At 40.9% G+C, this 14,437-nt stretch overlaps 1 protein-coding gene across 2 annotated transcripts; it reads right to left on the reverse strand.

Annotated features, from left to right (window-relative positions):
- Nucleotides 1-223: 223 nt before the first annotated feature.
- On the reverse strand, nt 224-13,389 carry LOC122069559 (formin-like protein 1). 2 transcript variants are annotated; one of them, XM_042633613.1, is made up of 5 exons: nt 11,826-13,389; nt 11,615-11,756; nt 11,281-11,480; nt 8,078-8,322; nt 224-1,261 (listed from the first exon to the last, which is right to left on the reverse strand). In XM_042633613.1, the coding sequence occupies exons 1-5, from the start codon at nt 13,231-13,233 to the stop codon at nt 431-433; spliced, it is 2,826 nt and encodes a 941-aa protein (XP_042489547.1). In that variant the 5' UTR covers nt 13,234-13,389; the 3' UTR covers nt 224-430. The 2 variants fall into 2 exon arrangements, with proteins under 2 accessions (XP_042489547.1, XP_042489546.1); XM_042633612.1 differs by having other exon boundaries at nt 11,615-13,387.
- Between the last annotated feature and the right edge of the window lie 1,048 nt (nt 13,390-14,437).

Raw genomic sequence — 14,437 nt, forward strand, 5'->3', positions numbered from 1 at the left:
TGCAGCAATGTGATTCCAATGCGTCTATGTATGCCTTTTAAATTCCTTCTGGACCAGCAAGACTCTCCCTGAGGCATCAACAGTTGGACAGAGAGAGAATCAACTGACCATTGACACATTCAATTGGTATGATGTTAGAATAAATTACCTGTTAGCTAATTTCCGTCTATTTTACTGAGCAGCATTCTTCACATCCAGTCCCATTTAATTTACAAGTATCAAATCAATTGAAACCGCCTTATTCTTCCCAGAGATAATTTCTTCTGTATATTACAGACAGGGTGAAACAATTCCAAAAACTTTTACCTGGGCTACTACAAGTGCAGTAAAGTGATCTTAGTTTAAACATCCAGCGGTAGCCAGAGACTCGAGCTCTTCTGTGTCCACCAGTGGTTTTAGTTATTTGTGGGAATGAAAGTTATACAGTATTCTAATGCTCTGATGTTGATGAATTCTCATCGTCAGAGGAACTGCACCGTTGACGAGCATTAAATCCAGGAAAAACTTTCTGCATCATCGGATTTACTGGTACTGGAAATTGTCGGGCTGAACTCACTATTGTTCTATCATTGATCTTCCTGACTTCCTTGCAGACCTGATCAAGAATGGACAGGAAGTCCCTCACCACCATAAATATCCTGAAGGGATGGGCTTCTTCCTTCGCTGAATTCCCATGGAAATACTCGGTAATCTCTTTTACCAATGAGAGAGCAACACTCTCTTGGGCTTGTACCTGCATGATATCCTCCTCAGCCCTTTTCAAGAATGATTTCATTGATTCAGAGAATCTGCAATGGATATCCTCCAATCCCATGGCTTTATTCAATCTGATAACCTCACTAATATTCCCAGACCCCCTAGCAAGCTTCGAGATATCACTGCTAAGCACCTCAGAATCCATTGCAGCAGCTTTTTTCACATTGGTTAACTCCCCACTGAGGCTGGCAACAACCTGCAGGCCAAGCTTCCTTAATTCAACATCCTCCTGAAAAGTGGGCTGCTGGGGGTTTCCAGGAGTCTGACTTTGATTTGCAGCAGAAAGACGAGAGCCTTCAGCTCTTATGATTTCCTGTACAACAAAATGCAATAGTGTGGTCTTCCCATCAGTACCCTTTACATCAACAAGCTTAAGGAGAGTGTCAAGTTTGAAGGCATGGGCATCCCCACGATTGGTCCCGACATTCATACGGTTTCCAGTCTTAAGAACAGCTTCTAGAAGCTTTAAAAACATCCGGCTGTTCCTCAATTCTTCACATGCTGCCTGCAAAATGTAACCCATGAAAGTAGAACAATAGAATTGACTCTTACTGGCTTTCAGCAAGAATGAAATATTGCTCAGGAGAAAAGAAAATAAATAGAATAAACAAGTTCATTAATCATGTTGGAGAACAGTCGTAAACAACAACAACAACAAACTCACCCTTAACACAACTTAATGGGGTCGGCTACAACATCTGTGCAAAAACAAAGTAGGGAAAACAGAATAGGAGAAATGTGTTGGAATGTATGTAATAGGGGTACTTTAGGAACTATTTTTATGTTAAGTTGTCCTAATTTGTATTTTTTTTTTTTTTTCTCTTTCACCTCCCTTAGAGAGGAATATGTAATTTCCTAAAGATAATAGTTTGGAACTAATATAGGTGAGAAGAGCCAAGAGCTCTCTCACGATTTGCCCCCATCTCTCTCTTTCTCCTCTCATCTTCTCTCCTCCTATCTTCCTTCCTCTCTTCCCTCTTTCTCCTACATCTATAATCTTAATCTTCTCAACTTCCAACTAAATGAAGAAAAGTCGAAAATAAGAAATGGTAAAAGAGAAATGAAAGAAAGTAAGAGGAAAGAGGCATAGCCCAGTAAGTCATGAGAAACTCAACTAAATGTGGTCGGCTACATGTATCCTTGCTCTCCAATAGGCACTATCCGAGGTCATACTTGGGACAAGACCTAGAATATGCATGTCATTCCTCACAGTTTCCCCTACAATCATTTTAGGTATGCCCATAGATTTTGTAGCTCCTTCATTCATAATCAGATCACTCCTCTTTACTAGGGAGAACAGTAGTAAGAAACCCTTGTATTTGCAAATGGTTTCAACGTGGCAGGGGAGGCACCATGTTATGGCTTTCCTAATTATCCAACTCAAATTTACAGGTAGAAAGTTGCACCTCTCCCATCCCCCCCCCCCCCAAAAAAAAAAAAAGAGATAAAATCCAACCCCCATGCAGAAGATCTGAAGAGAGAGGATGGTTAATTTATACCAGATGAGTGAATCAAAGGTCTGGATGCATGAATTAAGTTTTATATTTCAAATTATTAGAACTCGCCACATCTATTCACTACGAGCACAATGATACAAGTAAGAAGGATACTGCACATGGGGTTGAAAATATTGAAGATTCTAGGCCTAAGAGAAGCATCAAGAAACCCAGTTGGCCAAGAGATTTTGAAGTGTCTGTACCTTAAGGGGTCTTTTCCTATTTATGGTATACGCTTCCTTTTAGACAGTTAGTCACTCTCTCAGGTAACAAAAAGATTGGGTCATGCTTCTTCCTTAACCAATCTTCTTGCTTGCGCGTGGGGTGTCCTCCTTGAATGGGTTACCCTCATTCTCATGTTTAGGAGAGGTTGGGATTGAGGACGAGTGCACCTTGAGCAAGTGGTGGGGATTATGGGGACTCCATGATCTAGCATTCTTTCCCTCCTAACAGCTGTCTTTGGACGGTTTGTACATTCCTTCACGCCATGTGTTGGCCATCTAACGGTAAGATGTTTTTGGGTATATCAGGAAGTAATCGCTGAATAAGTTCAGCCAATCATAGAAATAAAGAGGGTCATTAATGCAGGAGTAGATTACAAGAAACTACCCCAACAATTTATAACCCCAAACAAAACAAATAGGACCAGGAAACAAAGAAATAAGACCATCAAATAAACCCCCAAGGATACAATACCCATATAGGAGCAAAACCAGCCCAAAACACAACCCGGTAGGAGAGAGAAAGACCTGCTATAGAGCTGGAGAGAGAGAGGTGTGGCCAAGTCTGTAGGAGTCCGATTGAGCTGCACTCTTGGGCGTAGATAGTCCTTAGGGAGGGTACAAAAACCCCCAAAGTTGAGAGGATTCTGACGGCTGGTTGTGAAGTTACAAGCTTTCTTGATTTTCTGACCTAGGAGAAATAATCGCAGGCTTCAGGAGAGAGAATCAAATCTGGTTTGTAACTTGGATAGATCTGAACTTCTGAATACTCACAACAGTCGTATACTTCAACAGCAGTAACTTTAGGATAAAATAGAAAGCTTTAAACAAGAAGAAACAAAGGGAAAAGTGGGGGAGGAGCGGTTGTCTCGGCCCGGGCTTCTCACCCACAGCTATCTCGGCTGTTCTAAGCAATTGACTGCAATTTCTTCATTCAAATATGAAATTATGAGTACATAGGCTCCTCTATTTATAGAGAGCAGAATAACAATCAAACTACTACTAGGAGCTAGTTTCCCAATAGGACTAGACACTCCTACTTCAACTAGGAGCTAGTTTCCCAATAGGACTAGACACTCCTACTACAACTAGGAATTCAAAATTGGACTAGGAATGATAAACCTATGTGGAAAACAAATAGAGTCCTAAGACAATTTGGACTCGACATACCACTTACTCAACTCGATGGGCCCAATGGCCCACTAATTAATTAAAACAATTACTAATTATTCCCCTAGCCGATGGGCCCAATTGGCCCTTATTTGTACTTAGCCACTCAGGTGGACTAAGTAGGGGTTCGGCTGGCTTATTGTCTGGACCCTACCACTCAGGTGGACTAAGGCTGGACCCTTCTTCCTCTCATATTTCCTTCCATAATGTGGATCTACATCAGTAATGCTTCCCATTGCACTCTTTTAGTTTCAATCTCACGTTATGCACGTCATCACAGGGAAATTGGTGGTCGTCATTCTCATCAAATTCTTCACCTCCACCATACATACAGGCTGGTACATTTCTTTGTGCTTGGAATGTGAACCTTCTTTGAGCATTAGGGTGAGCATTCATCATGGTTTTAGAGGCTGTAGTCTCCTTGAGTTCCTCAAACTTAAGGTCCACAGTGTCCATTCTCTTTGTAAGTTGTCAAAGAGAATGTATCACATCTGCTACGGAGTATTGGTTGGAGTCCGTTTCAGCCGCAGCCTTAATACCAAATAATGTAAGGCTAGTTCACAGTAGGTAAAGAAGCCCCAATAAGAACACAACTCTCAACCAATATCTGTTCTGATCTCAGACTTAGAGATCAAGTAGAGCAACAACAAAACCTAAAAGAAGGGCTGAATTGAAACTCACAAGTAGGGAAGCTTTAAGACTTGTCAAACCTGGTCATAAGAGTCCTCAGAGTACTTTTGAACGTGCAATAATACTAGCTGGACAGATCTGAAAGAGGGTAGCAGAACCAGCAATCTAACAGCAATCTACCCTAACAGAATTAGGGTTTTCAGCAGGCTCCCTTTTGGCTGGTCAGACCAGCCTCAAGTCCAGATCGAAGGGGCCCCTTGGGGAAGCCTTCAATCCCTCCAAAGGGGGTTCACAGATGCTAGTAGAAGAGAAGAAAAGAGCCCAGTCGATTTGGCCCCAAAACCCTGACAAGCTGAAATCGACCTTGGGGTTTTAGGCTGGTCTTCAAGCTGAATTCGATCCTTGTTTAGGTCTTCAAGTAAGGTTAAAACAGCTCTCAGATTTCTCTCTCACGGAATCAATTAAACAAGAAATAAGAAGAAATGGAGAGAAAGATGAAGATGGATAGTTGTGGGTGGGATAATGGCTACCTCAGCCTGAGCATCTCACCCACAGCTATTTCAGTTGTTTGCTCATCCTTTCTCAGGAGATGGAGCAAGCATAAGCTGCAAAAGACTTCATTAATCAATTGTCTCAAACTGTTATAGCAATCTCTACTAAATAAAGAGTCCAAACTTACAAAATAGAAACTAGTTCCCAAATAGGAAACTAACACATAACAGTATCTTATCTCTAATTTGCAACTTAAGAAAACTTAAAAGCAACTAATATGGACCTTCTAGAAAGAAAAACAACTTAAGTAAAGTATCTTTGACCATTCAAAACCATAAAGCAAAAAACATAACTGTACTTGGAGATCGCATGCCATAAGAGAAATTTCTGGACAGCTGTAAAACAAGCTGGTTCAATGGCAACTGAGAGGCCTTCTAGAAGTCCAAAAACTGGAAACAAATATGCAATAAAAAGGCGTATCCTTTGCTGGTCGATAGGCTGCTGATGTGGCCAGCAAAGGGTCCAAAAAATACGGGGAGCAGCTAGCTCAAATCAGCCCAAGGTTGGCTGGTCGTCTTCTTTCTCCTTCAATACTGAGCCCATGATGTGGATCTACATCAGGCTTCAAGGTTCTCTTCTTCGGTTCTTCTCGGGGACTCTCTTGCTCTCTCTTCTCGTGTAGAGTATTTTCACATTATTTTCGTACTCACAGCACCTCCTTATGTGGCAAATGACTCTTTAGAAGAGAAAATTTCATCAGGCCCACCTGGAAGGGCATCCATCACTGTTCTTTCTCTAAAGAGTACCCCATAAATCGACCATAACTTGCTCTCCTGACCTCAGATCAACTTGATTCTTGAGCCAAAAGAAAGCTTAAAGGCTTCAAACTTAATGTTTTCGAGTTTCAACCCAGAATGAGTTCTCAAGGCTCAAAATTAGGCTTGAAGCTGCTTGATGTGCATAAGTAGAGTCCTGAAGCTCACAGACCATGTCTGATGTTCAAGTCATAAAATTCAACCCAGATATCCAATCAATCTGATTCAAATTCCAGACGAAAGCTAACTTAACTTCCAACAAATTTCATGTTTACCACTCTAGGACCCAACAGTCAGATGTGAAGATATAAGTCAAACCGACAAGTTAATGCCCTGACATTAAACCTGCAATCCTTAACTCCTTTTGCTTCAAACATTGCAACCATAAGCTACCAAGACCAAGTGAGTGTCCAAGTGAGTGTGTCAATCAACTGAGGGTGTGGACAAAAATAACAACACTTTGTTCAATAACAGGACCATGCTCAACACTAAGATGGGCTGAAATCATGTGGATGGGATCCCATGGTTCCTTTTGTTCACATGATAAGTTCCAGCCTAATTAGAGTTACCCAAAAAAAAAATAAAGGTTAAAAATTCAAGGCTACAAAGAGGGTGCATAGGACTACACAGAGATGCATAGACATAAATGGGAGGGTATCCTGTTACATGGATGAGGGAATGATATAATCTGAGGCTGAAATTGGAAATGTGGCTAATCCTGACCATTCCCTAGATACCAATGATCGGATTTGCCACATGGAAGAATGAGAGCAATGTTAACAAAGCATTTGTCACCATATGTGGTGAGAACAAGATTTTCCCAATACTTTATTTTTAAAAAGAAGGCATACACTTTATGCTAGTATGTCTTTATCCCATTATTTTTCCTCCAGAATAGCTCTGGAGAATAATTGGGGTGCACAGGAGATATTAGCTTTTCTATTCTGCTATTGACATAAATTTATTTTCATTAATGTTCACATGCATGGTTCAGTTACAACTAGTCAAGTAACCATGCAGATCCAGTAACAGCCGTGAAATTGAGCTATAGACAGTATACACTAACCATTTCACAAATTAATACCTAAAAATAAGAGGAAGAAAAAACCAGTGATACATATTAAGCACTAACAAAGGTAAATTAGATGGGGAAATCACTAAATAACTTGTAAGCAGTCAGGATTGAATTATGTTTGCTGGCTATCTTACCCTCTAATGGATCCATGTAGCCGAACCCATTTAGTTGGGATAAGGGTGAGGTGGTTGTTGTCACAAACATCTAGATTCTTATAGTAGGTAAAGTCTACAGAGCAAGTCTCACTTCTACTCCCAAGAACAATCCCGCAAAAAGGATATCCAAGACATTAATCTTGTAGTCATTAGACCATAACACCAATGCAGAGAAGTACCCATGTCCAACATTGGACCCCAGCTAGGAAATCACTTGCAACTCATATGACCATCAAATTGAAGATTTTGTTTCACTTCTATGTGTTGGGGGTACGATGTCTTGAATTCTGTCACTTGTGTTTGTGAGCTGATTCTGAAGGGTCATTAAAGGGCCATAGGTTTCGCCATAAATTTGTAGTGATCTGTAATAGGAGAGAGGAGAGAAGACGAGCAGATGGAACCTTATCCTCCATTGATAGTGAAGCAATCTCATCTCACCGTGGACGTAGGCAATCTTGTCGAACCACGTAAATTTTGCATTGTGTGATTGTTTGTTCGCATTTTCCTTTTTTTTTTTTTTGGCACTGTTTTAAATAAAGTTTTTTATAGTATGCGTAGGTCAGTTGTCCCATTTTTGTGTAAAGAAGTGAAAAAGCTACACTGAATTTAAAGTGTAGACACAACGAGCTTACTAAAGTCAAAAGAAAAGGGCATGCTTTGTAGAGAATTCAGGTTGTTGGGAACGAACGCATAGCCACAAGGAAGAAACCAAGCAAACAATCACACAACATGTGGAATTTAACATAGTTCAACGTGAATGCCTACATCTACCCGAGAAAACCAAAGATATTCCACTAAACATGAAAGACTCTCTACACCACTCTCCAACTCACAATGTGATCTTACCGTGCTTATCTTTAGGGTTTTTCATATTGAGGCGATATATATGGAACCCTAAAATCCACCAAATTACAATTTTACCCCCATACACATATAATGGAGCAAAACCCAACCCGATTACAAATACAGACCCAGTAGTAATTATGTGGACCTAAAGAATACAAGACACACCCTACCCCAACATATGTCAAGTCCAACCATAAGACAACCGGTGATTTCACCTCAACCCCATTCGTTTTTAGGGTTTTTCTTTGGGGGGGTCAACCCCATTCGTTTTTAGGGTTTTTTTTTGGGGGGGGGGGCAGGAGGGTGGGTGAGGGAATTTGAAACAAAAATTAAAGGCTATCTTTATAAATGTTTTCAGCAGCATAAGTAAAAACGGGAATAAAATGACCAATTGCAAAAATGAAGCAAGGATTTTCCTTACCTCCAAAGTTTCAAATGACTTCTTTAAGTACTCAACCTCTGGATCAAAATTGGCTATATAAAGTATTGCATCCACTCTCTTGAACGCAAAAGGAATATCAAGCACTGCCTTAAGAAATTTTTCTGCAGGGCCAAGTTTGTATGGTGAATCATCTTTGTACTCTTTCAATTTACATTCTTCCTCTTTGGTTGGAGCCATCTTCAATAGACTTTCAAGAAGTTCTGTCCCCAAGGTATCGGCACTACCTGTGGGGAAAAAAAAAAAAGAGGAAGCTTTAAACCATGCCAAAATTTCTAGGATACACATAATACAGGTGACTTTGGATGTTTTATTAGCAGCAGACCGTTTCAAAGCATAGGAAGTCCATGGCTAGAATATATAATTAGTTCAATTGATTAGCAGGAATCACATGTTCAGGCACATACAAACAGATCCTAGAGTAGTCAACACCATTTAATGGGAAGCAAGCCAAGTCCCAGACTTTGACCCTACCTTTCCAATTACTAAAAGAGACCTTTATTATGTTTGTGTGTGTGTGTGCGTGTGTGTGTGGGTGTGTGTGTGTGGGTGCGTGTGTGTGGGTGTGTGTGTGGGTGTGCGTGTGCGTGTGAGAGAGAGAGAGAGATGTTGAAGATACCACTCACCTCCGGAGCTTCACTCCAAGATTGGTTTTGATGATAACAAACAAATGAGGAATTTAACATTAATATGCTAAGTGTTATGCATGAAGGAATTTATGTCAGATAGATTTCACTCATCTAATTCAACATATCAAGTAGACTCTAAGCGTTGGAGAATTGAAAACTTGTGAATGCAAGAAAGTGAATAAAGATAGTTTGGATGATTACTTACAAGAATGCGGTGAAGGCAATTGACAATAACTCAAGATTGAAGACCTTAAGTTTTTGTTATATGTAATTAGCACACACTTCACTTGCATTACACGGCATATGGATAGTATGAATGAATGAGTCATTATTAACTTAGGTGACACCTATTATTAATTCTCTTAAGACCTAATGAAGGTGGAAACCCTATTGGCTAGGTAAAGCCATACTCTTTGATGTCCTAATAGTAAAGCATATCTTCAAGGGCAGCTTAGTCAACTAAAAGATTGATTCAAGAATGATTTTATTCTGCAAAATTGTACGCATTGAGTTGTGAAAACAACACAATTTGAATCATGTCATTCCACGCCCAAGCGAAGAAGTTACACTTGTTTTCATACAAACAGGTCTGTAGCAAAAAACCAGAAGCCTTACCGGTTCTTGACAGGGTATTGAACACAGAGGCCAACAGGTAAGTTATCCTGCTAGCCGTTAGTCCACTGAATGAATTGACTGAGCCTCTAAAGGCTAGTTTGACCCTCCACAGCTATATTTTGTCCAACGGTAACACATACCGGAAGTTACCAATACAACTAAAATATATCCGTTAGATATATTATTGGCTTAAAAAATCCTGATTATTTTCTTACCTAGTTTAAGACCATTAATCACCCATATAAATACCTCACTCTAGGCTCATTAATAATTAATTAATTCTCTTAAAAAGTGTGATTGTCAAAAAGATTAAAGTGAGAAAAAGGGTGATCATTGCTTGAGTGTAAGCTTGCTCTTGGTGCTATCTCTTCAAAGAAGAACTCAAGCACTTCAAAACATGTCTTCCACATTCATTAACAACCTTACTTGGAAGACATTAAAAGGTGCTCTATTAATTATCGTTGCACACTTGCATACTCATATCACACACCACACGAAGTAATTCAAAAACTTTCTATTACACTTATATTTTTCATTTACTAGTCTAGACTGTACTTAGGCTTATATGTGGGATTCTCTAATCTTTAAAAGATTGTGTAAAGGTTTCTTTCTACCTATAAAGAAATTAGAAGGTAAACTCTACCTGTGAAAGAGATTTGTAAAGGTTTTTCCTCCTTACCTACTGTTATAAAAAGGAAGAACTAGTAGGAGTGGACTAGACTCAGGTTGAGTCGAACCACTGTAAATCTTTGTGTTATGTGTGATTGTGACTATTAAGTATATTCTGCAATTTTTGTTTACAATCACATATATGAGGATCTTACCAAAGAATTTTTAAAATCCACTAGTATAACCTATTCAGTATTCACCACCCTCTAGGAGAGAGAGAGAGAGAGAGAGAACAAATGCAAATGCTTGGGTATCCTTATTGTTAAGTTTGTCTCGAATTCTTGACCCGTTTTGAAGATTGACCCACTCCGACATATTTTGGTGGCCACCCGAATGGGAAGTTTTCTGAAATTTGTGATGGAAGCAGAAGGGTTGGGCCGATAGACCCAAGCCCGAAGCCCAGCGCTGATCTCATATGGGGGTGAGGGGGCGTAGCCCCCCCGCAATATGGTTCGACTAGATCGATCGTGACCCAATGGGTCGACCCGCGACTTGGAGTATATAAAAATACTATTGTCTTGTTGAGCAAGTCATTGTATTTTTTTAGGTTTTTCGAGCTAGGATTTCAGAGCGAGTTTTCTCACCGCTGCTTGGGTGTAATCTCTCTTTTGCATAGTGAAACATCTTCTTCTTCACCCGAGGACGTAGCACACCACACTGGTGTGTGAACCTCGTTAAATCTCTGTGTCGTGCGGACCTATTGTATATTTATTTTCGTATTTCTTGGTATTTGATCTAACACTTATTAAATAGTTCTTACTTATTTTGAGCTATAAAACTCCACCCAAATACAGCCAAGCTTCATTCCAAAAGAATGCACCTATGTCTGTGACTTAACATTCCACTCTATTTACAGTACATGTTTGGACCTATAAAAGGCCCAAAAATCACTAAAACCCCACAATCAAAGTAGCTAATATAAAATGAAAGAGTGGGTCTTGCACATCAAGAACATTTTTCAAATTCCCACATAGGGCATTGAAAAAACCTTCTAGCTAAATTAAAAAAGCTACTAGCTAAATTTGCACCCCACGCGCCCACCCCCAATAAAAATAAATAAAATAAATAAAAAAAAGCCAAATATTTCTCAACTTTAATATAATGCAATTGAAACATTATGAAACTCCCCTTAAAAAAAATCATAACGGGAACCAATCTAGCATAATATTGAACAAACTCCAAGAAAACAAATTTGATCTATCATGCTAAATTGTAACATAATCAATCTAGAGGGAGTTCAAAGGAGCGTGCTTCTCATAGAAAGACTATTACCTTCCCAAAGGGCTTCACAGACTTCTTCTACAGTCACATTGAGTGCCCTCAGCAAGATTGCAATATTCTGAGACTTCTTCGGATCAAGTACCCTATTCTCTTGGTTTGGCAAGGGAGAAGCTTGAGGCCGAGTCAACTCCTTCGAGGTCAAGTTTGTGGCGTTTACAACAAACAGTGTCTCAATCATCTCTTCATTCAATCTGCAACCAACTCCAAATTCTACATACTTACACAAAAACCACCACATAACCTAACAAAATCAAGAGGAAAGACGATCAAATTTACTCTAAACAAAAGATATGGTCATATAGGGAGTGTTTTAAGAAGATATTACTGAAAGGAACTCGATTTCAGCTGATCCCACACCATGGCACGATCAGAGCTCGCTCGGACCTTGTCCCAGTGCAAAGGCTTCAATTTTGGTTTTGGAGTTTCCTCATTTTTTTCCACAGAATCTAAATTATGTGTCAATTCATCTGGAGAACATGCATTAGGCATCTGCAACCCTACAACTCTGAAAGGAACACCAAGCTCTGGAGGCATACCAACGGGTTCACAGATCGGCTGAGCATGAATGGGGGCAACCCAGAATCTATGTGGAGGAGGCGGCGGCGGAGGTGGTGGTACAGATGCGGGCTGCCTGGAAACATTGCCTATTTTTGCCGGACATTGCAGATTCTGCTGACGAGTATCCAAATTCCTCTCTGGCGATTGTTGCTTTTGCTGCGAAACGTCCGAATTCCTCGCCGGCGACAGTGAGTTCATGTCCACTGTGCTTCTTGCCGGCGAATTTGGGTTCTTCTCCGACGAACTTCTTGCAGGAGACACTGTGATCTTCTCCAAAGAATTTCTTCCAGGTAAACTCATGATCTCCGAACCTTCCCCGGAAGACGATGGCGACGGAGTCAATGAACGCGGAGGCGGCAGTGGAGGTTGTGGAGGAGGCAACTTGGTCACAAATTCTGGAGATTTTGACTTTGAGCTTCTTGAGCTGATGCTAACCGGCGGAGAAGGAGGACTCCCAGATGCCAAATTCGAAGAAGGGTAAGAGGGAGTACTCGAGTACGAGCTCCTGCTTTCAAAATTCTCTGCAACCACACCTTGAAACATTCTTCTTGAGCTCGATCCAGTAACAGCTGAGCAGTCCTTACTACCAACAGAGCCTCTCGGCGAGTAAAACTCTTCTTCTTCCTCATTTTCCGACGAACCCTCTCTAACATTTTCAAAACTGTGACTGAAATTATGCCTTGACAGCGGTGGTAGCGGGAGGAGCTCAGGGGAGCCCAGCTTCAGCGGAGCTCCGGCACCCGCACTGGATCCATCACTATCACCATCACCATCACCATCACCATCACTATCGACTCGACGAGTGTTTACAAGAGTACCCAGATAGAGAAACTCAGAGCTGGTTGCAGAGATGCCACGGACCCTATGATGGTGGGAGTCAGAAGGGGCTCTGTTCGCCGGAAACAAGCGGTGGCTGTCGGATCTGGAGGTCTTGCCATTGGTAAAACTGCTGCCACTGCTGCTGTTGTGTCTTCTGCAGTAGACGAGAACGGCAAATGCGACAATGAAGGAGATGGTGACGAGAGAGAGGATCACAGTGAGTATTACTAGTTTTGGAGAGAAAGGTTTGTGGTGAGGGGATTGGGGGAAGATGAGAGAGGAGATGTTAGCAGGGAATGTGACGGAGGAAGGAATGGGAGGGGGAGGGGGAGGGGGAGAAGGGTAAGACGGGAAGAATGGTTGGTTGTTGGAACCAGAAGAGAAGGGGAATTTGGGATGTTGAGGAGGGGGAGAGGAAGATGGGGATGGGGTTGGAGGGAAGGAGTCAAGAGGATAAAAGGGTTGGTGGAGTATCCGACGATTGTGGTGGAGGGGAATAATGGGGTTGGAGGTCAAGAAGGGGGTGTTGCAGAGGAGGAAGAAGAAAGGGATGAAGGAGAAGAGCATTGTGGGTTCAATCAAGTATGAAGTTTCTCCCTCAGGATGAGAGAGAGAGAGGTAGTGTGTAAGAAACGCAGAAATGGTGGATCCTTGTGGGACTATTTTGACTGTTTAAGTCTGTCCACAGAGTAAGAAAGCTTTCATTTCCACACGCAGTGAAAAAATAGAAGTGCTTTGATTGGTATTTTGAAAATTTGGGATGTGTTTCAGATCAGATGGTAAAGAAAGATAACGGTCCACAAAGAATAATGGTTAGAAAAGTGAGAGAAAAAATGAAGATCTACATGAGTAGAGTAGACATGTTTGCGTGAAAAGGGAGAGAGAGAAAAGGCGGTGGGCTCCAAACCGGTGTAGGTTTATTTAGGAAGATTTTATTTTATTTTATTTTTTCTTTTGGGTAGAGTTTAGTAAGATCGTTGGACTAGTAAATAGGTGTTTAGAACAACACAAAATCCAAGCATAAAAGAGTATTTTCGTAGTTAATCGGGAAATTATCCAGTACCATCCCTAAAAATGAAACTAACTTGGAGTAACACCTAAAAATGAAAATAATGTCTAGTAGACCCCTCACTTTCTTAAAATTATATCTAAAAAATTAATTCTGTTAGGTTTAAGGTGTTAAATGATAATGTCATCAGTCAGTTTTTTACTAAATGGCCAATCTACCCTTATGGGTATATTAAGTTACAATGTTGACCTTCGTCCCCAATTAGTAAAGTAGAGAGACTTGAAATACTTTCCCAAAATTGACAGCTATTACTCTGACATCCCTAACCTTCGATCGCCGTTGCGCTGCTTTACTCCTTCATCGCTGCGCTACTCTGCTCCTTTCACCTACGAAGACTACACGAAGGAGGAAAACCTCCATACGATGAAGCTGAGCACTTGGTGAAAGTACTAACCTCTACTCGGACTTCTTCTATTCCATTCACCTGCGAAGACTACACGAAGGAGGAAGCTTCTCAGTACGACGGTGAAGAAACTTCTGCACGAAGACGACGAAGCACTCTTTCTCTCTCAAAGGCCTAGGATCATAAACGACATGGTTGAATCCAGAGATTCATCGAGGTTTAGGGCAAACAACCACATCTTTAGCGCTCCTCATGTCTTCGCAAGTTGTGAAGGTGTTCTTCTGGTATCTGCAATAGTTCATCTCCGTAGCTGCTTAAGATCCAAAGCCAAACGTCGGTAAAACTAAACAAGACTCGAA

This window comes from Macadamia integrifolia, unplaced genomic scaffold (genome assembly GCF_013358625.1).
Source record: "Macadamia integrifolia cultivar HAES 741 unplaced genomic scaffold, SCU_Mint_v3 scaffold651, whole genome shotgun sequence".
NCBI lineage: Eukaryota > Viridiplantae > Streptophyta > Magnoliopsida > Proteales > Proteaceae > Macadamia > Macadamia integrifolia.